Source organism: Pholis gunnellus, assembly GCF_910591455.1.
Source record: "Pholis gunnellus genome assembly, chromosome: 12".
NCBI lineage: Eukaryota > Metazoa > Chordata > Actinopteri > Perciformes > Pholidae > Pholis > Pholis gunnellus.
This window is the reverse complement of record NC_136539.1, coordinates 15,665,974-15,691,671: the sequence shown is the minus strand read 5'-3', so window position 1 is coordinate 15,691,671 and position 25,698 is coordinate 15,665,974. Positions and strand designations below refer to the sequence as shown.

The 25,698-nt window shown below is 39.3% G+C and overlaps 1 protein-coding gene across 1 annotated transcript; it reads right to left on the bottom strand.

The window, feature by feature from the left end:
- Nucleotides 1-25,108, bottom strand: ikzf2 (IKAROS family zinc finger 2). Its single transcript, XM_079170447.1, has 9 exons — nt 24,906-25,108; nt 24,626-24,706; nt 23,114-23,161; nt 18,077-18,178; nt 11,120-11,305; nt 9,945-10,112; nt 6,927-7,064; nt 6,154-6,285; nt 1-5,347 (listed from the first exon to the last, which is right to left on the bottom strand). Exons 3-9 carry the CDS (start codon nt 23,139-23,141, stop codon nt 4,527-4,529), a joined length of 1,575 nt encoding a protein of 524 aa, XP_079026573.1. The 5' UTR covers nt 23,142-23,161; nt 24,626-24,706; nt 24,906-25,108; the 3' UTR covers nt 1-4,526.
- Nucleotides 25,109-25,698: the final 590 nt, after the last annotated feature.

Genomic DNA, 25,698 nt, shown 5'->3' with positions numbered 1-25,698 from the left:
AGCAGTAAAACCATGTCTTTAATAGAGAGAAACCCATGCCTTAAAAATATACATTGTATTCTTCACAGCAATGTATCTTCATGTTATGTCATTGATGTTGAATCATCTAACTTCTGATTTAAGTCATGAGGGTTGACCAACAATTTCAATTACTGTGCATCTTTTTGATAAATAAATCACATATTTTAGGACATAAAAATACACAACCTATGCAAATACCTGAGAGCCCTCACATCAGAAACTTGTTATCCATATCAGAGACGATCAATCTGCGACACACGTTTCTGAATAATTTCAGTATTCAGTGCCAAAATATACTCCTTCCATATATTATTTCTTATAAAATACAATTCACCTGAACCCTGTCTTTTACATTTTTGTAAACATTTTCAAACTTAAAAAACACACACAAAAGATCACAAAACTATTTGCATTGACATTTCAGCAGAAAAATAGACATTTTGCACACACATTTTCAAAATTTACAAAAACAACCCCGCAATCGGAAACAAGAGCAATGATCTTGATTTTCAAGTAAACTCCTCACTCACAAAGAGGGCTGACAGAAGGCCCTTTTCTTACTTTTTAAGTTCATATGGCTGCTTCATTTACATATTATGTAAGGCTGTCCTTGTTACAACATTACCACGAGAACAAGAAATAAATACTTCTGTGCCCCAAAGTCTTACCAAAAGTAACCTGGAGAAGATATTAAAACTGAGAAAATAACTTTTCATTTGAACATCCTGCTTTATTTTATGCCCTATTCAAGTTAAATTAGTTCTGGTCTGTTTGTTTGTATTCTTCTGAAGGGGATTAAGGAAGTAAATCAGGCTAACATTAATTTACATTTGATCATAGGATTATTAAAAAGGATATGTTGTTTTAGGAGGACAGATAAGGCTTCAAACAATACAGGAATGCTATAGTTGAGGAATGTATAGAGTCATTATCTGAGCTGTGAGGTATAAACAATTTCCAGGGCCAATACTTTACAGACAGTATAGGATTTTGTTCCAGCTGGGCACCAGTTGTGCATAAGAGAAGCGGCACGTAAACAGAGAAAAAGCTGCCTTTTGATCACAAGTAGATATTAAACATAGAAAAGTAAATCACTGAGTTTAACCTTACAGAATAATCAACTGTTTAAAATGCTGACTAGAGTGAAATTAGTAATGCCAGACGTCATGTGGGTATTGTTACAAAATGAAAATGTTCATCAGACAGCATAGAAAGAATTTGCCACGTGTATCTCCAAGATTGTATTTTCAGAGAGAAGACCAACATGTCAATGTTCTGTTCATCAACTTTCATCTGCCAATGATTGTTTCCTATTCTATCTACACTTCAATGTGAAAAGAAAAAAAAAGAAGAAAGAAATGCAATGTTGTTTTTTAGTCAGGAAATGGACATAACGCGCAGGGCCAACTGTACAAAGCACGGTGTTATCTGTGACCTTTCACAGGGAGAGTCAGTACTGTAACTATGCAAGAGCTGCAGCTAGCCTTACTGATTGAGATGTGTTATCCTTCTACACACTGTAGATGATGGACAAGAGATTTGGTGCTGGAGAGTTGCTTATCTCTTACTCGCCATTTACATGTTGTGCTTTTTATGTCAGAGCAGGCTTACAGTGGAATGCTACAGTTTTGGAGATGCCTTCAGAGTAAAACTATATGGTAACCATACTCATTTTCATGCTTCATGAGCTTGTACATGAATGTCGCAACATTTAAGCAAAAAATCAGCAGGACAAATGCCCACCATACACATAAAGAATTTCCTCTATTCCCTCAGTTCCCTGGATGCAGTACATTTTAAGCATTCAGCTACTAATTAAGTTGCTCGACGCAAAATGTTAAGGTTCAAAGGACTAAGCGCATCAAAAACAGCTGTGCAGAGTTTGCAAATTGTCCCTGTCTTTGTCATGACCTGCAAATAGGATGAAAGCTGGCATTCAACCAGACACATAAGCATGTATTCATTGTGCTAGAAAACAGCACCAATAATGCAGACCCTATATGACCCTACCCAAGAAAAAGCACAACAATTATATATACATACACACAGCCATCCAGCCTAAAGCACAAAGTGGATTAGATCAAAAAGAGAAGCCTAAAGCAGTAAAGTATCTTTAGCCTCCTTTATCTCTTTGGTATCCATTGTCATAAAGCATCATTTTAAGTCATCAAAATGAAAACAGCTACCACCCTCTGTCAATGTGTAAGTCTGCCAGTTTCAAACTAACTATAATACTAGTTAAGGAATCTAACTGTGCTCAAACTGCAAGAAACACAACTCATGAGTGACCAGGATCGAACCATTTTGTATAGGAACAGTCAGGGAAACATGTAAGTGGCCAGCTATTTGTGTGAAATATGGATTAGCTTAGCAGATGAGAGAAAAAACATTTACCTTTTTAGGGCCACAGGGCTGATAAATACCATGAGGCTAAGCATTGTTTACTTCCTTGTTTTCCTTTCATTGTAATTTTTCTTCATAATCAATAGGTTTACGCATTTTAAGTGCAAACTGAACAGAGGCTGATTACTGTGGAGAGTAACAAGTCCAAATACAAGCAACAAATGCAGTTTCATGAGATAAAAATATATAGATTTACAAATATATATGACAATCTTAAGAGGATATTTTATTATATTATTAGAATGAACTCCAAATGCATATTTAAACTTGGTATGGAAATGCTTCTTGTGCATATGATTGTAAAATGTTTGTAATTTGTTTCCCTATTTATTTACACATATGTGGCCATTTTTAAACTACAGAGTCTTTTTCATATATTTATAGAATAAACTAGTATTATATAGTTTTTTCCAAATAGTTTGGATTTTGGACTTTTAAAATGACAAAACATACAAGTCAGCCACAGGAAGTTGGTGGTCTTCTTTCTCTGTGCTAGTAGTGGTATGGAAGTGCTTTACCAGCCCCTGATAACTGAAAAATGAGTGGTGTAAGTAGACACTAAGCAATTGAAAGTCTAACACATTGATAGGATTTTGTGAGAGGTTTATAGGCTAAATAGCTAGCTAGCTTCACTAGCATTGGTGTTTAGCATCGCTGGTCCGCTACTCAAGTGTAGCAAACACAAAAAACAGCACTTTTATTCTATATAACTGCAGTCAAAGTGTATTAATGAAGGCTATCACATTGGCTGAATCTTACAAAGTGGTTGTTAAGAGGTAGTTTTCTGTTATCAGCAGGCTATGTAGCCTTTTAGCATTAGCTTTTGGGTGTCGTCTGATTCTGTTTTAAACTTCACCAGCTTCACAAATTAGATATTAATAGGAACATGAATTGTTTTAAATGCATTCTATATACGTAACATTTATTTGCATGTGTTCGTGGGTTGGAAAATGCATTTGTGATTAGCCTACCACCATGTACAATGTGTGATATGCATCTGTAAATCTATTTTGTATTTGTGTTTATTGACACATTCAATTCACTCGTATTAACACTTCCCTTCATGGATTCATAGCCTATAAGTTCCCTTCACATTTATTTACAGTACTAAAAAGGGAAATATCTCAATTAAATGCATTTGTTATTGTATCCATTATTGGGGGTCCACAGTAAAGTCTAAAGTAAGCGTAATTTCTACAAATTTGGTAGTAATCTATGTATGCAATCCATTGGAACTATGCAAATACACGCAGCAATACTAAACCATAACCTAATTCTGACGATGATGGCAAGACTGGTCAAATGTCTACAGCTGCAGATACGGTAGATAGCCTACAATCACGACCACACCACTGGCAATCAAGTCCAAATGGACATCAAGTTGCTTGCAGCTAGAACATACAGCACCAGTTGACCATGACAATATGTGTACCATCATTTTTCAAAGGAAAAACAAGCATTATTGGCCATGGCAATATCAAGAAAGAAAAAGAAAACTGCATGGATCCTGTGTGATATGCCACACTAAGTGGGCCAGTTAAATACATACTGTTATTATGTCCATGACATAAATCATGAATTGTATTATTATTATTTAATTAACTTAGAGAATATCCGAAGTCTTTAGCTCTGCCTTGTGTTAAATATGACATTCTATTTGGTTGTACTGTATTTGTATGCATTCTTTACTTCTTAAGAGTGGAAACATTTTTCTGTAACAAAACCACGATGACAGGACAAGCACAACAGGAGACCTTTCCAAATAAGACTAAAGTGAAAAACTAGTTGAAGAAGTTTGACAGCTGCTCTGTTAATAAACAATTCATGAACATTTTGCGAGAAAACAAAACAACTCACCTTCCTTCGTCTATATTAATCTCAATTAAATATGTAGAAAATATGTCTTTGGCCCATACCTTCATATGATTGTTCAACTGTCCAGAGTCACATAATTAGCTTAAAATAAGTATCTGCTATGATTGTGCTACACTTGTCTACAGTGCCCTTCAACTGTGCAGTCTCAGATGCCTGAGGGTAAGGACGGATATCAGGCTATTGCTCCTTTCCTTCCTTTGTCTTTCCCTAAATTCCCACCCATCCTTTTACTGGATGGTGTGTTCACCACGGACTATGTGAGAGGAGAACTCATAGCTGTCTTTGCTGCGGTGACCACAGATGTTGCACTCCAATGGATCTCTGTATCCGTGGCAACCCATGTGGATGGTGTACATGACATGGTCCAGGAAGAGCACCCGGCAGTGCTCGCACTGGTAAGCCCGTAACTCCCGGCCCTCTCGTCCAAACACCCGGACCCCATCCTGGCTCACAGGCTTCTCTGTGGCCACTCGCATTATCCCAGTCCCCATTCCTGCAACACTTCTAGGTAACCCTTCTGTCACCCGGTCACCTGAATAGCCCACCGCTGGACTGGCTCGAGACCTGAGGCCGGGAATGGGGTTGCTCCCATGGTGTCCCTGCCTCTCACGAGGGCTGCTGCGAGCTGAGTCAGCAGAGTCAACTCCACTGTTGTTGGGAGATTCTTCTTGCCCTGCATGGTGCAGCTTGCCCAGCCTGGATAAGGCAGTTGGGCCATTTGTGGTGGGATGGCTGGGGAAGTCATGGGGCTGAAGGGGCTGAAGATGCTGAGGTTTCAGCGTGTCACAGTTTCCTGGATGATCTGTTCGTTGGCCCAATGGCAGGGCATGGTGGAAGAGGGGGTTCACCATAGGCCCCACTTCAGGCATAGAGAGAGGGGGACCCGGATGATGGAGCATGGGCCGAAGAGTGTCCGATCCCAGGTATGTGATGGCATTGCTGATGGCCTGGTCCATCATGTGGGCCGACATCAGTTCAGCCTGCTTCTCATACTTAAGGCCCATCTCATAGCCTAGTTCAGGGTAGCTGTAGCGTACCATCTTTTCACCTGCATGAAATAGTGGCACTATGAATGTGTGGAAATGAAAAGATTTCGCAAGATTATGCCAATTTCATAATGCAAGATACAAAACATAATAAATATAAATGCATTAGCTTAAGTGGAGGGCCACACAAACAAGAGAGAAAAATATGCACAAACATATGAGCATGGCTCGACTTCACTACATTTTCTTTGCAGTCAGTCAAAGTTGTATCTTGCTGATATTTCAGGATTTGTTTTTCATATTTTGAACTTGATATTCTGTTTGTACAAATCTTATGAGGTGGAAAACCCCATCCATCTACTACTGCACTGTTTAACCCCTCCTGAACAGGGATGCGGTGAGCTGTTTTCTCTCGATAAGAGCAATGACAAAGTTACAGGTGTACCTAACCACAGAGAGAAAAAAACATTTCCTTGCCTCTCAGTCAACTGCTTGCTCTAGCTTGCATGATCTCTTTTTTTAATAGTGCGGCAAATAAAAACCAAATTCTGAGAAATAAATCTGAGCTCATAGGGCAGGGCTATTGTATAATGTTATATCACATTGTATGACGCACAAGTGTACAGGAAATGAATAACTAACTAAAACTAAGTACATGCAAAAAAAAGGAATATATATATAACATATTTAAATTCTACCAGCATAAAAGTGAAATCAGTACGTTCAAGTAAATTCATAGAAAGAAAATGGAGGAGTTGAAATGTAATAACTTTAAATAAAACTGTGCATCAGGCTGGTCCTCATGGACACTCCACACAGACTAAAGTAGAGAAAGACATTATTTGACTGGCTTTATTTCAATACCCACCCACAAATTTCTGAGGCGTGGTGCTCTTCCTCTTGCCCACGTTGCTGAGCAGTCTTTCAATGACAGGTGGCCGATCAAAGGTAGCCATGATGTTGGGCTCCGCCATGGGCCTTGGGTCTTTAGGGACCTCACCTTAAAGGTTTGAGAAGGGAAGGGGGTTAGAAAAGGCAAGAATATATTTCGGTGTTAAGTTAAACAGAAAAATAACATTGTTAAATCGCGATATCTTTTTTCTTGGGAGGTGAAAACAAAAAGAAAATCTGAATTTTGCTTTTCAGTTTCTTTTTAATCACAGCCTGAAATGTAATCTTAACCTCCGTTAACCCTTGCCCCATAAACCTTCCTCAGGAAATGTTATTTCTGTCACTCAATTGTCTTAAAAGGATTAATGATTGAATGAATTAAATATAAATGCAGTTATGTAATTATTAATACATTATGAAATCTGTATAAATGTATGAACGTATAATTAAAAGTTGAAAGAAAAAGAAACATTTAGTTGATAATAAATAAATAGCCAGACAACTTTATGTAAAGAATTGTGTGCTTCATATCAGCCTTTTCAAATTTCAATCCACCTTTACAGAGATGTTTTCCATACCGGACCAATTGGTTTGATTCCAACAAATACAAAATTCAAAAATCATAAGTAAACTTCACAGTGTATATGATATTACAGATTTCTCCTGTGAGATCCACCTTTTTTGTACTGATTCCATTACAATTTAGGCCACCTTCATTTTCATGGTTACAGCTTTAGTAAAACAATTTACCTGTGTAAGGGCCAGTGTTGGCGCTCGGATCCAAGCCGATACCGTGCAGGTAACTATGGCAGCGCTCTTTATGTTCCTCCAGAGAAGTGCGCTGTTTGTAGCTCCGCCCACAGAGGTTACACTTGTGTGGTTTGCCAACTAAAAGTGAGGACATTCAACAGGAAGCATATTAATTTCATTCATTGCTACAGACAGAGAGAGTGGGCAGCGTCCGATGAGATAGTGCAATCTGCCACAGTGTTTGGGTGGTGCGTAGTAGTAAATACTGTGTCAGTAGTACAAGCAAACCAAATGCAAGCCTCTGAGATCATGGGTGTTCCACTACTAATGTGACGATTCCACACAACTGTCGCCAGACACAAAGACAAGCTAACTCCCACTACTGAGTAATGAGTGAATAGTGGAGTTGATCATGCATCCCATGGTGGTGGTAGGAAACTCACTCCAATGTTAAACTGTGATGGAGGTGTAGTGTGATTCATTGTGCTATTTCAATTTTAATTCTTCCTTCCAACCTTGACAAGTGGAAAGACGAAGACGTATCCAACCTATCTCAGGCCATCAGCCCATCTATCCTTTCATCCATCCATCTTGCTGTATCGCTTAATAAATGGATCAATATATATATATATAAACATATATAAACAATTATAAGGGCATATAGTTATGAGTAGACAGGACAGCCTAGATATGTGCCAATAGATGTTAAGGTCATGAGTGTCCTCATCTTTGTATAATTGAACTACAGTACATGAGCTGTTTGGATACTAAGGTAAAAGTTGTATTAAAAATGTGTAAAACTTTCATTCCAAATAGCTCTACTAAAGTGAAAAACCTACACAAGCAGATGATGCTGATGATACAGTTGTTTGTACTGTATGTATTCTCAAAACTAACATACTGACTCGGAAAGGGACTGAGGCCACAAGCATACCGATGTGACCCACCACCATTAGCCATGCGATGTAGTCAGACATTCACTGAGATAATGGGGACAGCTATTTACTTGAAAAAGATCCAGTGCTCTTGTCACTGTGAGAACAGAGAAACCAAACATGTTTCAGTCTGAGGCACAGAGACTGTAACCCACAATCACACACACACATTTAGACATAGGTGATAGTTCACACGTGAACACGAGTACTCTTTCTCCCACAGAAAGGGCTTGGAGTTTTTTTTTTTGCACATTATATGTTTTACAAGAAGACAAGTTACTCAGAAAGTAATATTTCTTCAGCTGTAAATGCTACATTGTTACTTCCAAGAACTACTTCTTGATGATTTGTGTGAGGGAAATAAAACCCACTGGTTACAGAATGACATGGCCAGTCATGGCCAATCTTGCATCAGCAGACACTATTCTCTTTAGTGAATCATGTGGAACGATAATAGGTTTTCTGCTGTATCAGTCATTGAGGACTCAGTGGTCTATGAATGACACTGTATCAGCAAAAGTCATTGTTCATTGTAATTTCTTTTTTTCTGAGTATGAACAGATACAAAAAATGGTGGCTAATGACAAAAAGTTTCCATATTATTAAAGCGTGGGTTGGTGTACCTGCCGGGTCATTGCAGTAATATTCATTTTGGCTAGTGAAGGAGTGGGCAGTATTCAATCAAGTATCACTTCCATGTTCTTAGTAGCTCAAATCTACACACTCTCTCACTCACTCACTCACTCACTCACACAACATAGACTTCATTACTTTTTCATATTTATATAACCACCCACACACAACCTTGCGCAGATGTTGGATGGACCTGAAGAATCCACCTTTCAGACGCTAATCTTATTCATGCAAATGGACCACACTGTGCACTCAGACTCACTTGACTGATTGCTTTTGGCTGATAAACGGGAGCTCAAATTTAAATCTCCTGTACAACGAAATGATACATTCTTTGCCTCTCAAGCGTTTGCTGAATAATGACTCGACCAATGCACTATGCCTCAATGGATAATGTCATTCTCCAACATTTAACCTGGCCTTAGGGATAGCAGCCAAATCTGACAGACTTTTGTCCTACCCCTCTTTCTCTCTTCTGACTCTCTCACTCTTGTCTTACATTTTTCCTTAAGGGTCTCTTTCAATGCTGTATTCTCTCTTTTGGCTACAGATGTTTTTCCAACACCAGGCCAAAGTTGCCATGAGTACTACACAGAGTGGTGTCACTGTACGTTAGAGAACGTATAAGGGGTTAGGGGATGTGACAAACAAATTCAGCTGAACAATAAAGGAAGTGAAAGTAGTTAAAGGGTCATAGTTGATGGCGGAAGACAGGTGTGGAGCTATAGATATTAGGAAATGGATAAAAGAAGCTTCTGAGTATCAACTGGGACAAAGATTACAAACACGCAAACAAAAAAAATGGACGCATACACACAGACGCGCACCCAAACACACGTTGCCTCTATCTTAAAAGAGAACTGTGTATGAGTAACCCCCATGGGGGCATCACAGGCAGCAATGACAGTATTATCTGACCTTGATTTCAAAGGTGCAAAAGAGGGGAGAGCATATCCTCTCTGATAGGAAAGTGGGTTACAGTTGAGAGCGACTACCAGCCCACCCCATGTGTTTCTCAACAGACAGATAGTTTCCTCCCTAGCACAAGTCAAGCAACTAAGGAACAGCATGTCCTTGATACCTAACCACAAAACACTCACGCTGTCTATAACATGCTCATAATAAAAATAAAAATCATTGCAGCAGATACGAGACACTAAGTCACCAACCAGAATGTATGCCTACTATAGCGCTGTTAGTTCTTATATTAGACTCTCAGTCACACAAAGCGTATCAGCTGAGGAAGACGAGGGTAATTAGGTACAGGTAACACAAGCATAATATTCAAAACAAAATAATTTATCTTTTAAAATAAAGATCGTACATTCCAACATTTAGAGCATTTCTTTTTTTTTTCCAAATCACTGAAGCACTTTAGATAAAAGTCTCTTCTGGGTAAGAGAAGTGGATGAGTAAAAAGGAAAGAGAAGAGGGCTAGGGGGAGTCTTACCAGCATGAGTGCGCAAATGCCCGCTGAGGGCATCGCGCCGCCGGCAGGCGTAGCTGCAGAAGGGGCATTTGAAGGGTTTTTCACCTGTATGCAGCTTGACGTGTCTTAGCAGGTTTCCCTTCTGGGTGAATGAGACGCCACACTGGTTGCACTGGAACGGCCTGTCACCTGATAGAGGCAAGCACAGGAAGTCAATACCACACATTGTGGATAATGGTTTTAGAAAGTATCAACAACCCTGTAAGCTGTTTTTTGTATCTAACTGAACTAATTTACCTTTTTTGTTTTTGTGACTGACAATTGTCTTTGTCTTTCCATGTGCTGCACTAATGAGAAATGAACTGGAGTAACGTAAACTAAAGTCAACTGTCCTATGTTGAACTACATAAAAACAAAAAAATGAACTTTTGTTGGACTGTTTTAAATTAGATTAAACTATTATTGCTCTAACTAAAATGAATTAAATGATTATCTGAAATGATTAAAACTAATATAATTGAGATTTAATTGAACTTGCATCTTCTCCCCATGTTTTCTTCATTCCAAAAGACATGCATATCAGGTGAAGTGGGTATGCTGCAGATATCTATGTATATCAAATAAAAAAGGAGCTGGTACTGCATTTACTTGTTGTGCACATTTTCCACAGTAAATAAAATATGTTCCAGAGTAATAAATGTAGATGTGTGCTTGTCTATCTCTCTTGAATAGTATTGTGGACTTTATATCATGTAGAATGGTACAGTTCAGTACACACTTCTGATTTGCCATTGAATCACAACTACTGTCCGCTGTTCTGTTGGCAAATCTTTTGATCTGCAGCGAGTTGGAAAAGAGAAATATGATCCTAATGCTGTGACAACCAGATCAGCCATGGCGTCAGTTGGAACAGGTTGCGGGGGATTCCAAGGATATTTTCCCTGATAATAGTTCCAAGTCTTAGCTATTGTCCTTCAACAAACAAAATGAAAAAGTAAAAAAAACAACCAAGCAGAAAGCACTCTACACCCACTGTCGAGGAAAACAAATGACGGGTGACTCACCCTAAAGGTGGGGAACAAACACCGCCCATATTTTAATCATTAAAAAAAGACATATCCTTTGTGGATTGTCAATACCTAAAGATGTACCAGGTAGCGTCTTTAAATGGCATTTGTAAATGTAATGATTGTTACCGTGTGTTTGTTGACTTCCTAAATCAGCTGTCACGTTTGTCTCAGATAATCCATCTTGTACATTGCTTGGGCTGTCAGTCATGGATTCTTCCAGTGCTACTCCTTCCTCCCCTGTTTGGCCTATTTCTGCTGGGCTTCTGTTGTCAGCCTCCTCCGCTGTTTCTTCCTCCTGTTTAATTTTCAGTTCTGTAAAATAGAACAATGGCAATCCTGAGATGCATAATTTACAGTGTCAAAAGTAGATACTGCACTGCAGGTTTCATGGGAGTGCCATAAAAGAACCTCTACCACAAAAATGCTCTAAAGCAACAATGAACCATGTATCAACTATGTAGTCTTGGTTGGGCCTTGGTTGCATGACTGGGTCAAGCATGAGCAGATTACACCAAAAAGGTTCTGTGTTTATTTGGAATGGATGGATTGACCTAGGTTAGGTTATAAGAGAGGTTGTCTACATCCCGAGGGTAGAGCGTGTGGCTCGGTTGTAATGATTTAAACTGTAAAGGTCCGAAGTGAACTGTGCTGGTCGCAGGATGGACTGGTTTGGCTAGAAGTATAGTGATCTGCAATGGACATAAATAATGACTTAAGAGGGATAGCTGTGTGAAATAACATATATTTTAAATGAGTATGGAGTGGGCATCTAATTTAGCAACTCAACTCGTCGACAGCATTAGGATGGACTGACACATTGAGAAGAGAGAAAAAGAGTGAGAGAGAAAGAGAAACAGGCTGGTCTGGTTCTTGGCTGTCCCTGAGGAGAAAAGGGAGTGTCAGAGGCCCTGTAGCTTAGAACACATGACTAGCAATGGGAGACTGACTGGAGGACAAGGGCAAAAGATTGTATAATTGTGTGTGGGTGTGTGGGTGGCTGTGGAGGGAAACTATTCACCACCTGCAGTCTCTACTTATCACCAGCAACTAGTAATACTTGTACACAAAAATAATTATCCAGAAGATAGAACAGACACACTCACAGCTACACCTAGTTTCATCCACCTACACTCCAGGTGACTCTTGTCCCAAAAATCACCTGGATTGTACATATTGTATACACGTCAGTCAACCAGAAAATCTATTTCAAAATATTCAATCAAACAATTGATTATTATTATTATATCATTATTTTACCATGCGCAAACCCAATGAGCTGACAATTTAGGATAGACGAGACAATGCTTGAGCAAGACTTCTTCCCCTCTGAAGGAAAGGAAACCTTTGTTCCTCTGTCTCGGATCTTGCCCCATTGCCAGACATTTACACACTAAATGCTGTATATAGAATCAAATTAATAATTTAAAAATAGAATCCAACAATGTTTGTCATATTTACAGTTGCTTGTGCTTGGCTTGTTTAGTCTTTGAACATGGTCATACACAACAATATGAAAACCATGTGCATGCTTCAAACAAGGACTATGCTGCTTTTGTTGTTTGAATTATACTTTTTTATAAAGCCCCCTAAAACCAACCTTTTGATTCTGGGCCATATAGTAAAGCTTAACTTGAATTGATCCCCTTTTGTAGAATTGACTTTGTTCACACTACAGCTGTGACAAAAGATTTCCGAGAATCATACTAGGTAATAAGGCATACTCCAAAAATCAAATCTTGGCCTTGTTAATGGGTTAATACTGGATGTGAAAGGGGCTTTAGGCATATTGCAGAAACAAACGTTTGAACATCATCCAAGCAAAACTTACTTATCCTGATGATCCTGTTTTGGGATTTACTGAGGCAATAATCACAGTGTGAGCATATGACGTTTTACTAAAGCCTCCCATCTGACTGCTTCCATCAACTGTCCCTTCAGGCTTTGGAACTGTATCCACTCTCTGAGGCTAGTAAAAGAAATGTAGATATTCAGGCAACATTTCCTTTTTTATGGGCTATCGAGAGAAGTCGCCACAAAGCAAGTGCATTCTTTAAACTGATCCTGTGTGTTTCCAATGCCCAAGTTTGTACAAAAGAAACACTTATTCCAATACCCACATTGCTATCAAGCCTTGCCTTCGACAGCTGTATCCTGGCAACACGGAGCAGACCTGAACGTCCTTGCTATTCAGCTCCTTGTATCTTTACATCTGTCTCTCCGGGGTGGCAGAGGGAAATGCAAAGAGTGGTCAGATGAGGATACACTTGACGGTTGCTAGGACAAAAGCAGCAATAAAAATAACTAAGATGAAGTTTCGGCATTTTTCTACCCCTCTCTACAGTGCAGAGTCTGTGAATTATCTGAGTTTCCCATAATCCATAGAAAATCAGGGGAATGATTTTGTCAATTTTACCACCCAAACTGTCATCTGGCCCAAAGGATGTAATTATACTCCTCTACCTTTTATCACCAGAAAGTGCACACATCCAGGACAATTGCTGTACAACTTGTGTTTGACACTGAAATTTGACAGCACTCCATGCTTATTTTCGGCAGATGCTATCATGTAGCCCTTCTTTTGCAACCAAAAAGAATGGCAAATCATGTTAGGCAACTTCCAGAATGACAAACGTTCTTATCAGTGAAGAGTATCTCCCTGTGAAACCATGGCCCAGCTTGCCTCCCTGTATCTTTAAACTTGTGGGAAACAAGCTTCCCTTTTTCTCCTACAGTTGCCTCGTCTCACGTAGTTTCCCCTTTTCTTACTTTGCTACTTCACAGTGACATTGCTGGAGCTAATCTGAGGCATCACATGAATACACTGAAAGGAACCCGGCAACATTTCTGGGTAAGTGCTATACAGCACAACACGTGTGATATTGTACAACAAGTTGCAATATGTCATTTTTTATCAAAGGTTCTTAAGCTGTGTGGAAAGTACTGCTACTTTAACAAGTATCCATCTCTATCCTATTACTTTTCTTCTAACTTCTCATCCCACTACTATATTTGGAGGACAGTTTGTGTGTTTGTGGATTTCTGTTTGTGGGTTTGTGTGTCCAATCACTTCCACGCTATTCCTCCAATACCCTCCAAACATGCTCCAAACAAGGTTCAGGGGGCTGGCTTTTGCATAGTTTGTTATTGGTGTTTTTTTATCATTTAATTTCACTTTTAATGTTACATAAACACTTGCAGCGGAACTACTGTCCCTGTTCTACGTTTTCAACCATACACAAAGCAGCTACTCCTCTACCGGAATCCGCTGTATATTATTTATTTTCAATTTGCCGTTAGCATGCTAACAAAGTAGCCAGATAGCAGCATTCGTGTTTCGTGCTTCTTAACTTCTTATTATTTATGCTTTCCTATCAAACCTTCCATCTACCTTCGCAGCCATCTAATATAAATTGAGGACAATCGACAGACAATGATCATTGGAGCTGCAAGAGGCCACAGGTAATGAAATACACATACCTTACCATTACTCCTTTCACGCATAGTGTCAACGACAGGCATTACAATCTAGTGAGTGTATTATGTATTAAAAAAAGTGCCCGCAACCAACATGTGGCCCCTGGTACATGTATCAAATTGTTAGGTCAACACTGTACTGTAAGTCAGCAATAGAAAATATCAGATGCCCAAGACAGAAGGAGAGAAACTTCAGAAGGGCCTGGACAGCTCCACAAGAAGTCACAAATGCAGTTTAATTTCATATAACTCAGATGGACTGATAACGCTGGTATGCGTAAGTTAATAGGTATAATAAGGCCCTCATAAGATGCTTATTAAAATCATTAAATGATAACAAGACTATACATGTTAATACTAGCTTATTAATGAGTTCAGGCAGTAGGTACTGTTTGTAGTCTAGCAGGAAGAACTTTATTTCTGGTCAGAGCTTTTGATTTATGGACTGCTATCTGGGTGTAATGAGAATTTCAGCAACTATTACAAAAAAACAGATGTAACTAAGCGTTTTGCAGGGGAACGAAACTAAACTAAGGGGAACTAAAGCAAAAAAAATGCCTTATTGATGGCAATAAATACAAGTTTTTTAAAGGTTTTTTTTCTGTCTTTCTCTGATATAGCTTGGGACAATTTGCAGCGAAGGGCTAAGGACTCAGCCTTAGTACATGGGTTCGCCCACTCTACCCCCAGCTCTGGGCTTAGGACTTGCCGAATATGGATTGCAACAACGGCTCCATCTCCAGAGCTGCCATCCGACCCCCCCTCCCGGCAAAGAAGTCTACTAGCAGCAGGGAGGCACTGCGGGGTGCGCTAGCTAGAACATTCTTATCTCATTTGTTGACTGAACAGTAACAACTCTAATTCAGCCAATCATAACCCCAGCGCCAGGAATCTGATCCCGGACCGCGCTGATTCCCCGCCAGATCAGCAAACCTTCCGGCTAAGCAGTCCCCCAGCATCCTAGGAGTGAGGCTGAGTAACCAATTCTAATGTTGTGGTCTGGATCTGTTAGATAACCATGAAACATTCATTTGAATATTACAGATGGCAATAAAAAAGAGCTATGAAATAAATTTGACATGAGGAAATAAAAGTCCCCTGAAATAAATAAATACAGTCCGTAAGATAAAAATATATTAATTTGACTATTGAACTATAATGACACATTTGTATATTTATAACCCCTGTGTCCTATATAAGTGTCACATTTGTTGGCTTCTTCCACGCCATTGTACCTCTACAGGTATGCCCATAAGTAAGTTGACATCGGCACTGTAACCATTGAGAGCAGGGATGAGATATTCATCTCCATCAATGACAGGTTGTTTGACACTCACTGGAGAGCAACAAAATACACGGTCCAGGAGAGGTTGCCTGCAGTGATCAATCTTGCTATCCACACAGAAGGCCATCAGAATTTTGCGTTCAGAGAAGGCCCCCCCACAGGAGGTCCCGGCTGTAGCCAAAAACACTACGTTGCTTGGCTTCTACTCAACGGGAGGGACCCTGAGGCAATACAATTACTTTACGTGGAGATTCCAGAACACTTTACTTGGAATGATCACATGCTAATGTGTAAAAGAAGACTGAGATAGCCAGAGGAAGAATAGATTCCTGGGATGATAGAAATGATGTGCAATGTGTTTGTAGTGCATCAAGATAGATTCTATTTAAAAGTATTCTATGTCAGAAGCCCACAAAGCTTTGAGGACCTCAAGATGTATGAGGCCACAAACTATAAGCTTTTCAAAGAGACAGCTCTGGCCATGGGCTTGCTTGAGGGCGAAGGAAAGTAGATTACTGCTATGCAGGATGTCTAGAGCTACACATCCTCAAAGAAAGTCTGAGAAACCTTCACTATCATTGTCCACTCCACTTGCACCCTCAAGGTTCTTGGACCAGCTTAGTGGGGAATTTGTCCACGAATAAGTGCCATTACCAATAGAACTCACAGAGGAGAAAAAGCTGACAAAACTCTTCAGGTCTGAAAGATTCAACAAATAGGAACAATGAAAATTACAATTATTTAGTCGTAAGCTGAATATCACACAGATGGAACAGGGTAGTTCATTTATCAAGCTGGGCATTCACCAAAGGAGGATAAAATTACAAAACAGTTCATTCTGAGCTGACTTGCCAGCTACAGAAAGACCTTTGCTTTTAAGGTAATTGCAGCTAAGATCAGGGTTTGCAATATTACAATATACACAATATAGAATATTATTCTTACTCCACAATAATAATAAGTGAGAGTTGTTTGCCCCTTGTGTCACAATCCTTGGAGGTTTTCCTTTTGCACAATATATTTATAAGGGGCCAGGCCAACAGTATTATTTAGTTGACTGCAACTATGACGAAATATGCTTGTCACAGACCTTTTCTTCCATGACTAAGACAAAACGATGATGGGACGGCACTGAAGTCAAACACTATTGGTTATGATAAAAACACAAAATAATTGACAAAAATGTATTTGGAAAGAAATTACCAAACGTTATTCTTATTTTTAGGACCTTAGCCATCTTTGAAGAATGATCAAAGTTCCCAGTGATTATGGAATACTACTTTTGTTTAATATGCCCATACAAAGCTGCATTCTTAATCATTCAACCTGTATTTTTCATCAGATAATGACAAGATAATATCTTAAGTGAAATAAGTTTTGACAAATGTTTTGGTTAGACTAGACTACTGAAATTTCCAATACAATCTGATGGAAAAGAACATTGGACACAGGACTAAGATTATATGAAAAAAAAATATCTGACAAAATTGAGAGAAAAAGGAATGACTGAAAATTGACTGAAATGTAAGGACTTTTAGGTGACTGCAATTGTACTGAACTAGACTAAAACTATGAAGGATGACTACATTGTGACAAAGTCTCAGGGGTCAGGGGAGGGTCAAGGAAATAGGTTGCAGCACCCACATTTCTACTATTATTTATTTGAAACAGCATTTTATTCCTAATTTATCTCTGTTTTTTTGGAGTATGGTATTTGGATGGCATTCATGTGATTGTATGCTTTGGAGTTTGCCCCTCATTCACTCACAAACACACACACCGTGGCGGAAGCGTAGCACCCACGCTCCTGTCCCCCCCTTATGTAAACACTGAGGTCTGGCAGCAATATCCCGGTAGTTTTCACTGTTAGCACATTTAGCTAAAAGCCGCCGGCTGTTGAGAGCCATTGAGAGGCAATCAAAATGCTCCCAATATCAGATCTTGCACCTTTAAATGTTCTCTGACGATGTATTTGGAAAAAATATTGGAAATAAACCCATTTATTGTTTTCTAATGCCCCCGTTTGATATTTAAAGTCAATGCTTTACTTATGTGCCACAATGATATAGTGTTTTTGAGCTGAAATAATTGAATTTGGGGACATAAGCAAATATTGATATATATAGTCAATTTTGAAACTTTATCAAGTAATCAGCCTATCATGTAATTAATTAATTACATGATAATAAATGTGTTAATTAATTGATTAAAAATAGTAATTGATTGACAGCCTTGGTATATTTGTTTAAACGAGAACTAGCGTGTGTGCATACTATGGTTCTTGGCAGACAGCAGAAACGTGTATCTATTGATTGAGCACTCACCACTTGGGGAATTAGGAACCTGAGGTACTGTCCGTCCATTAGGTGTTGACGCATCCGCCAACATTCTTGAGTTCTCCTTACCGGGAGAGCATTGGCCGTTACCTGGGAGACAAGCAGAAACACAGCAATCCTGTACAATACTGTAGTTGTACAACACATACCATACGAGGCAGTTACAGTATGTGAAAAAAAAGCTTTAATATTATATATGCAACTATGTAATGATTAGGGTTTTAAAGGCAAAGAAGAGGACGGAAACAAAAATAAAAGGTGGTCGAGCGAGAAACTAAGAGTAAAGATTCTGTATTTTGAAGATCATTTTTTAGAGGATGAGATTCTTACAGATTGTGATGATAAACTCCACACCTAACCTGAAGAAACTCCTGGTCCATTCACTTCAATACAAATAAAAAATACATCAAAAGTCTTCCTAAACAAATAGTTATAATGGTATACAGTAGCCTTTTGTATGGTAATTACTTCTCAGAATAAAAATGATTAATTTCATCCTTCTCTCAGATGTCCTTCCAAACCCACATGGAGGTCTCCATATAGAATGCACAAGGCAACCAACTAAACTGTCTATCTGTACCTATGGGATCCTAATGTCCAGCAAATGTGGATCAGATTGCATCCTCTCAGCAGTCTGTACAGAACCCAGGCTATGGATAGCCCTGTGTCCTGTGTCCTGTGTGGTTTGAGGGAGAGCAAACCAATCCCTTATCCCCTTACACCCCGGGCCCGTCAGGGTCACTAGAACAATACAGTGGCAACAGGCAAACACCCCTGCTGACCCAGGTGTCAGATCCCGTAGGAACCAAAGTGAGCCTTCATTTACCACCAGCAAAATGTTTTTCCTCAAGTATACTGACAACTCTGAAAAAGTGGAAAGTATCCAATCTATTGACATCAGACAGCCTCATGCTATTTTAATTGATGTAGCAATAGTCATGTTTGAGGGTTAGCTCAAATCAAAGGAAAGTGTTGCATCTGACACCGCTACAACGATGGCCTTGTTACAATTTGTCGGTGCTGAACATGTCTGCAACGATCCCTTATACATGAAAAAGGAATATGTGTCAGATCTCCAATTGCTGTGTCAGCTCCTCTTAGTTTGACAACCTCCTCTATGGTATTGTTACATTGTAGTGGCTGCCCCACTGTGTGGGGCATACTGGGAGACGTTGTCCATGACACAATCCCTGGGCCTGAGCTCGGGTTGCACAGGTTGGGGTTGGAGGAAATCTCAGATGACCGACGCTGGTTCTCCCTTGGCAATGCTGTCCTGGAGACAGGAGTGGCCCAGATTTGTCATGAGGGATTTTCCATTACTTTAGCAGATGCTGACAACTACCTGGCAGCACTGTGGCTAGGTTGTCACAAGCCTAAGCTAATAGCATTGGGCTGCCTGGGTTCAAAAGCTAAAATAAGAACCCTCCATTAAAGATTTTAAAGGTCCAATGTGTAATATCTGGCCACATGCTCCAAACAAATAGCGGGCAGCCTTTCACCTCTACTACAGTAGAGGTGTAATGCTGTCACTACAGTGACTCACTATCGCTTCCCAAGGTACAAGTGGTATAACAAGACAGAATGGGCTGGGTTTAGCACATTCATTTTAGTAGATGCCTTTGCAATACAATACAGAGACGTTTTTGACATAACATCAACACAAAAGGCAAAATGTGACCTGATCTTACACATTGCACCTTCGCAAAGAATAAATGGGTCAAGGTATATTGCTGTATTCAAAAAGGTATCAAATGAATGATGTTTTATGCGCAATGCTGTCAATATGATGTCTTTTTAAATTAACAAAAAATAACGTCAAAATAAAGACTTTCTTCATCAAAGGTCAAGTGTCCTGGTCTTTAGGGCAAACACCTATATTAAGTCTGTCCGTTGCTTACGATGGTCAAATACACAGCTAGTGCCTGTTCAAATGGGGACCTCAAACCTTTAAAGTTTGAAAGAAATGGCTTGTACATTATGACTTGAACAAGGTTGTAAATGTTCTAAACCACACACATAAGCTTGCACGGATTGAACATTTGTGTTGGTGCCCGGCGTTTGTTGAGTCAATCCTGTTTGAACAGTAAGATGAAGATATCAAACAGTCAAGACTGGGGGGGGGAAGGTATTTTTGAGTAATACTAAATTGCATAGCTTCTAAAGTACAGACATCCTCAATGGAATCTAACAAGGGTCAATGCAATTTCTGTTCTTACAAAGTTATTCAAAAGAAAGCACAAGCACTTATAAATGGTTTATAAGTTCAGGAAATGTATGCAATGGCAATAAACATAGATAAAGCTCCATCAGCCTGCTTGTGATGGCAGAAATAAATAAAATGAACAGAAAATGGCTCATAATGTTTAACTGTGTAAGGAACTGAAACTAACTAAGAGATTGTTTTTGAGTGGCGTGGCCCTCCATTCTGACCTGCTGGCTACACATGTGTATCGGAGCTGGTTTTTCCTGTCAAACCCCGAACCCTCCTTAAGATAAACATTCATAACACTCAGACATGCACACACACACACACACACACACCGCTGACAAAGAAAATGTATATGATAATTAGATTTTTCAGATTTGCATTTAGGTCATAAATCATACTTACTTACTCTCACACACGCACACACATCATCATCATAATCTCACACATACACGGCACAACCTACAACACCCCTTGTATTCACAATACTGTCTCGCTCACACTAACAATGCTGTCCTAGTAACTGTAACCGTTGACTTCACTCGCTGAAATAACAACAGCCGCAAGCAAATTGTATAAGATGAAACTCATTAATGTGATCAATGACAATGTTAATGTCTTCGGTCAGACTAAAGTTGAAACGTATTGGCTGCTGTCTAGCTTTTTGCCTACAAGTAAAGTATTTTGATTTAGTCAAAGATGGTTTGAAAGATTAATATAAACACTACTCACTTACTGTATGAGGAATTTGTTACATACAACAGACTAGAAAATGAGTACTGTGCTTCAGGCAATTTGAAAGTATATAGGAGATTTTGTTGTTGTTACTGTAGGATGATACTGGATAGTTTCCCTCAAATTATTGTGCATTACCTCCAGTAAATGTGATTTGTTTCGCTGATGAACTGAAATTTGACTGGATTGAAAGGATGATTTGTTAAAATGTGATATGGTTCAATATAACAGTAGTCTGATAAGAGGACAACTCATACAGTTTCACCATTTCTGTCCGTTACCATTGGCTTTATTAATAACACAGGTCCGCAAATGTTTCACCTTACCATGATAATTAAATTAGATTAAAGTTAATTCAATTTAAGTAGAGCAAGAAACTAGAGTGGGTTGTGTCTTTCCTTTTCTCTTTTCTCCAATAATCCATATTGGACCTTCAGGATCCAGGGGAGTAAAGTATGTTTTGTTATGTCAGTTTGTCAAACTAACATCAAATAATTCAATATGTCAAAAGTATTATTGAAGTATTGTCAGTCAGACATTAAGCTAGTTTACAGTGTGAAAGTCATCAGTGACCAAGCGGACATCTACATACACAACTTGGTAAATGGACTTGCATTTATACAGAGCCTTTCTAGTCTGCCAACCACTCAAAACGCTGTCCACTACATGTTAACATACACCCAATCACACACATTCATACACTGATGGCAGAGTCTGCAATCTAAACTAATGCACATTCAGCACACTCACACCGATGGCAATTTGGGGTTCAGTGTCTTGCCCAAGGACACTTCGGTTCACTATCTCGACCAAGGACACTTTGAGTAACAACTCTAGCCACTGTGCGTTTAAGAACACCGTGTTTTGTCAGAGCAATAGCAAGGCTGCTCTGGTTTTTCAGAAAGTGTACCTTCCCTTGTTCTTTATGTTCTGTACAATGCTGTAAATAGGTATTCAGGAATTGAAACCACAAATATTGTCAGTCACATACAATTGTATCACTGTCAGACTGTATGTATCATACTACTATTCTGAGTCACAGATACTGTTATCCTGGCTTACTTATAGACGATAGTGTATATATGTGAATAGCATCCAATCTCCCACAAAACTGCGCAGACAGTAAGCTAGCTAGTGATGTACGTGGCGAACGTGTGGTGTGGCTGTATGTGTGGTCGCTCAGCTCACAAGAGAGTATTTGTGTGTGTTCTATGATGGTGAGTAGAATAAGTTTGCATGTAAGAGGGGATGGTAGGATTTAGTGTAGCAGGGTACAGTATAGTGTGTTGGAGAGTATTGTGGCGCAAGAGTATGATGACGTGTGTCACAACAGCACTCAGCATAGTGCCTTGCTAATGTGTTGAACACAGTCAAATACACGGGAGTGATGGGGATGCAAACTGCTGCATTCCACAAAAATGTGTGTTTTCCGCAGTTTTAAACTAACGGAACATATTATTTGTTCCGAACTTAACATTTGAGAAGCGACCCACAGACGGACAGATAGAGGAAGAGCCTCCATTTCCACCACCACCTTTACCCCACCTGCCAAGTGTTCCTCTAAGCATAAAGCCCTAATGGAGACCTAAAATCCCCACTGATGTCATGAACAACATGCTACCTGTTTTTTGTTTTGTTTTTTTAACACAAAAAGCTCAAATACAAGGGGGCAGGGAAGAGATAGAGAGAGAGAGAGAGATATTCAAGAGACCTGCCCAAAGGAAACCAGAAAAGGGTAAATGGAGCACCACAAAGTACGTATCCCGTATCTGCTGCATTCAACAGGATGTTGGTAATGCATCGTTTTCTCTACCATTAAGGGGTGAACAGGAAAAAGCCTGCACTCGGGGAAAATCCCTTGAAATGTTTATGGTCTTGCGATTGCAAAAAACGGTCTTATTTTGTAACAGCATTATAAGTGAATAATGTCAAAGTCACAATAACACACAAATGTAGTCGTCGTCTTTACTGTCACAATCATCGGTGCAACAAAACACATTCCGATGTACTGCATAAACTAAGAGTATATGTTAATAAATGTTAGTGTACGTTGAAGGTAGAATGTAAGCAATAGGAGGACTTACTATCACAGTAGACATCGGGAGCCTCCATTTCAAGAGCTGCAGGGAGTGCTGCAGGGAATAAAAAGAAAAATGACGGTGACATTTACATTTCTGTAACATAGAGGGTTTCTTTGCATAATGCGTGTGTTTGTTATCTTTATTCTTAATTTGTCCAAACCAAATATATGTATCTTAAAAGCTGTGCAGCCAGTAGTCTGTGTCATTATAATTGCATGCAACAATGATCAGAGTTAACCTTGAACAAGTATTCATACAAACACCATGAACCTGTAGACTATTAATTAGTTTTAAAGCATAATAATAGCCAAATTCAAAGCGGTTTAGCAGCTTCATTTGCATGGATTCTAATGCACAGGGGTGCATTACAACAGAGACTCTGGTCTGCGCAGTTTTTGTATTAGAGAAGTAGTCATGTATATTTAGAAAGCCACCCCATATGAACTATTTTAAATGTGGCGAGAGCAACATTTTTGTTTCATTTTCTTTATTAAAAAAAAAATGTTGACGTTAAATTAAAGCTGGCATGGTCGCCCCATTTTCTGCATTTTACAAAATGATATATCACGTAAGAGACCCAACTCAGAAGCAATTGATTATTTAAGCCGTTCTTATTTATTCAAAACAGGAGAGGAATACATATGAATGTAATCATTCACTACAGTGACACAGTAATCTGTGAGCTGTATCGCTTCAAATATTTTTGCAAATATTAGACCGACCAAGCAACACAATAAATTGCATTATCTTAAAAAGAAACACGAGGCATTCAACTGTGGAGAGATACACTTTTAAAAAATGAATGTTTTTTAAACTAAAGGTTTCTGACCATGTCGATAATGCATGGTGTTAACAGGCTTCTTTGATTTTTATGAATTTTACAAATAAAGTGTAGGTCCATCAGTATCCCTGGACCCATTGTTATTGTTGTGTGGAAGATGTGTTAAAGTCAACACATACAAATTAAGTGTGTTGAGATTATTATTATTTGTAATAGCATTGCATCAGAGAGAATTGCAATAAAGTTTACCAATAACTATTTAAATACGGAGTCAGATCACACAAGAAAGGTGTATGGTGCCACAGCACAACTGCTAGCTTCCTTGAAGAACATACAGTTAACCCTTTCATTAAAAGAAAAAGAAAAAAAAAATCATATGTGTCATTGCAGATTTTCTTTTGGCCTATAGGCCCAATGCAGAATGCCTAACATCCTTAGTCAGCTTTATTGGATGTGACTATTTGTAGTTTACTGTATAAAAATGAAGATGGTAATCTGACTCGTAGGCAGCAACAGTTTCCTTATTGATCTGAGCTCTTCATTTGGCCTCCCTCTGTATCTACATGGAGGAAACGTTGGCCACTTTACAGTCACAGAAAGTTGGAAAAACCTTTTGTTTTACATTGTTGATATTTCTTAAGCTTCAAGTAAAAGTGTATACCCGAAAGCAAAACCAGAAAGTAGCATGCATTATATATATATATATATTAAAAAAGGTGGATTCATATAATTACCTTCAAGCGTCTCCCCTGTACAAACTTAGTTGGTAATTTCAGTAAAGGACGAGGGAGGGGTGGTAAGTTGTCTCCACCTCCCTTTAATGAAACAAAAGAAGTCAAAATGATCTATTTCGTCCAGTGATCTCTCTTATGACAGAAAAAAAATACTTTCTTTCAAGCCAGCATGTTTCAACAACGATTACACTCCAATGAAAGCAGTATCTGATAATTAATCTGAGCAGATTCAGAAAAAGGCAGAGAAAAGTTAAGGAGGAGCGCATCTACAGTTTCCTACACTGTGCCTGTTGTTGCGTCAAAGCCTCTTCTGTGCGCGTCCCGTCGAGTTTTCCACTTGAAAAGTTGACAACGACACCGTCTCATCGAGCCCTACACCCGCATGATTCAAACTAACGACATTTCTCCAGAAGTCGCACTGTAACTACGAGCCGTCCACGTCGCACTTTTTTTTTTACGATAGGAACACCGAGGGGCGAAGACTCAACAAGTTGGTGAAGGGAAATAAAGGAGAGGGATGGATCAAACTGGATCCACCGGTTCCTAAGGAATTAGCCATAGCGGCAGGGAGCAGCCAAGCTATTTTCAACAACCAAGAAACTGGAAATCCGTGGGCAGGCAGTGTGGAGATGTGACTCAAGGTCGGACCGGCAGAGCCTCGCGCGTTTAAACGTGCGTTGTAGTGTCAAATGAACTGCCGCATGTTCAAGGAACATTACGACCAACAATGAGCCAGACAATTCAGACATGAAAAGTCTTTTTTCCATCTTTCTCGATTTATAGTTCACACTACTTCCTAGTATGTCTACAACACTTAACACAGCCGCATTCACATGTCAGCAGCTAATAGGGGAGAACTGTATTTTGCGGACGCGCAGACGGGTTGAGCCGCGAGGACAGGGTGCATTTACTTACCCGGCATGAAAACATTCCATCACTGAAAATAACCATCAGCTGAAAAACCGTGGAGTCAGTTGTGTTGCTATTGTGATAACGCGCTGTGTCTTTTTCTCTAGTGTTAAGGGATTTCTGTCTGTGTCGGCCCCGCACGGCTGACTGACAGCTTCAATTCA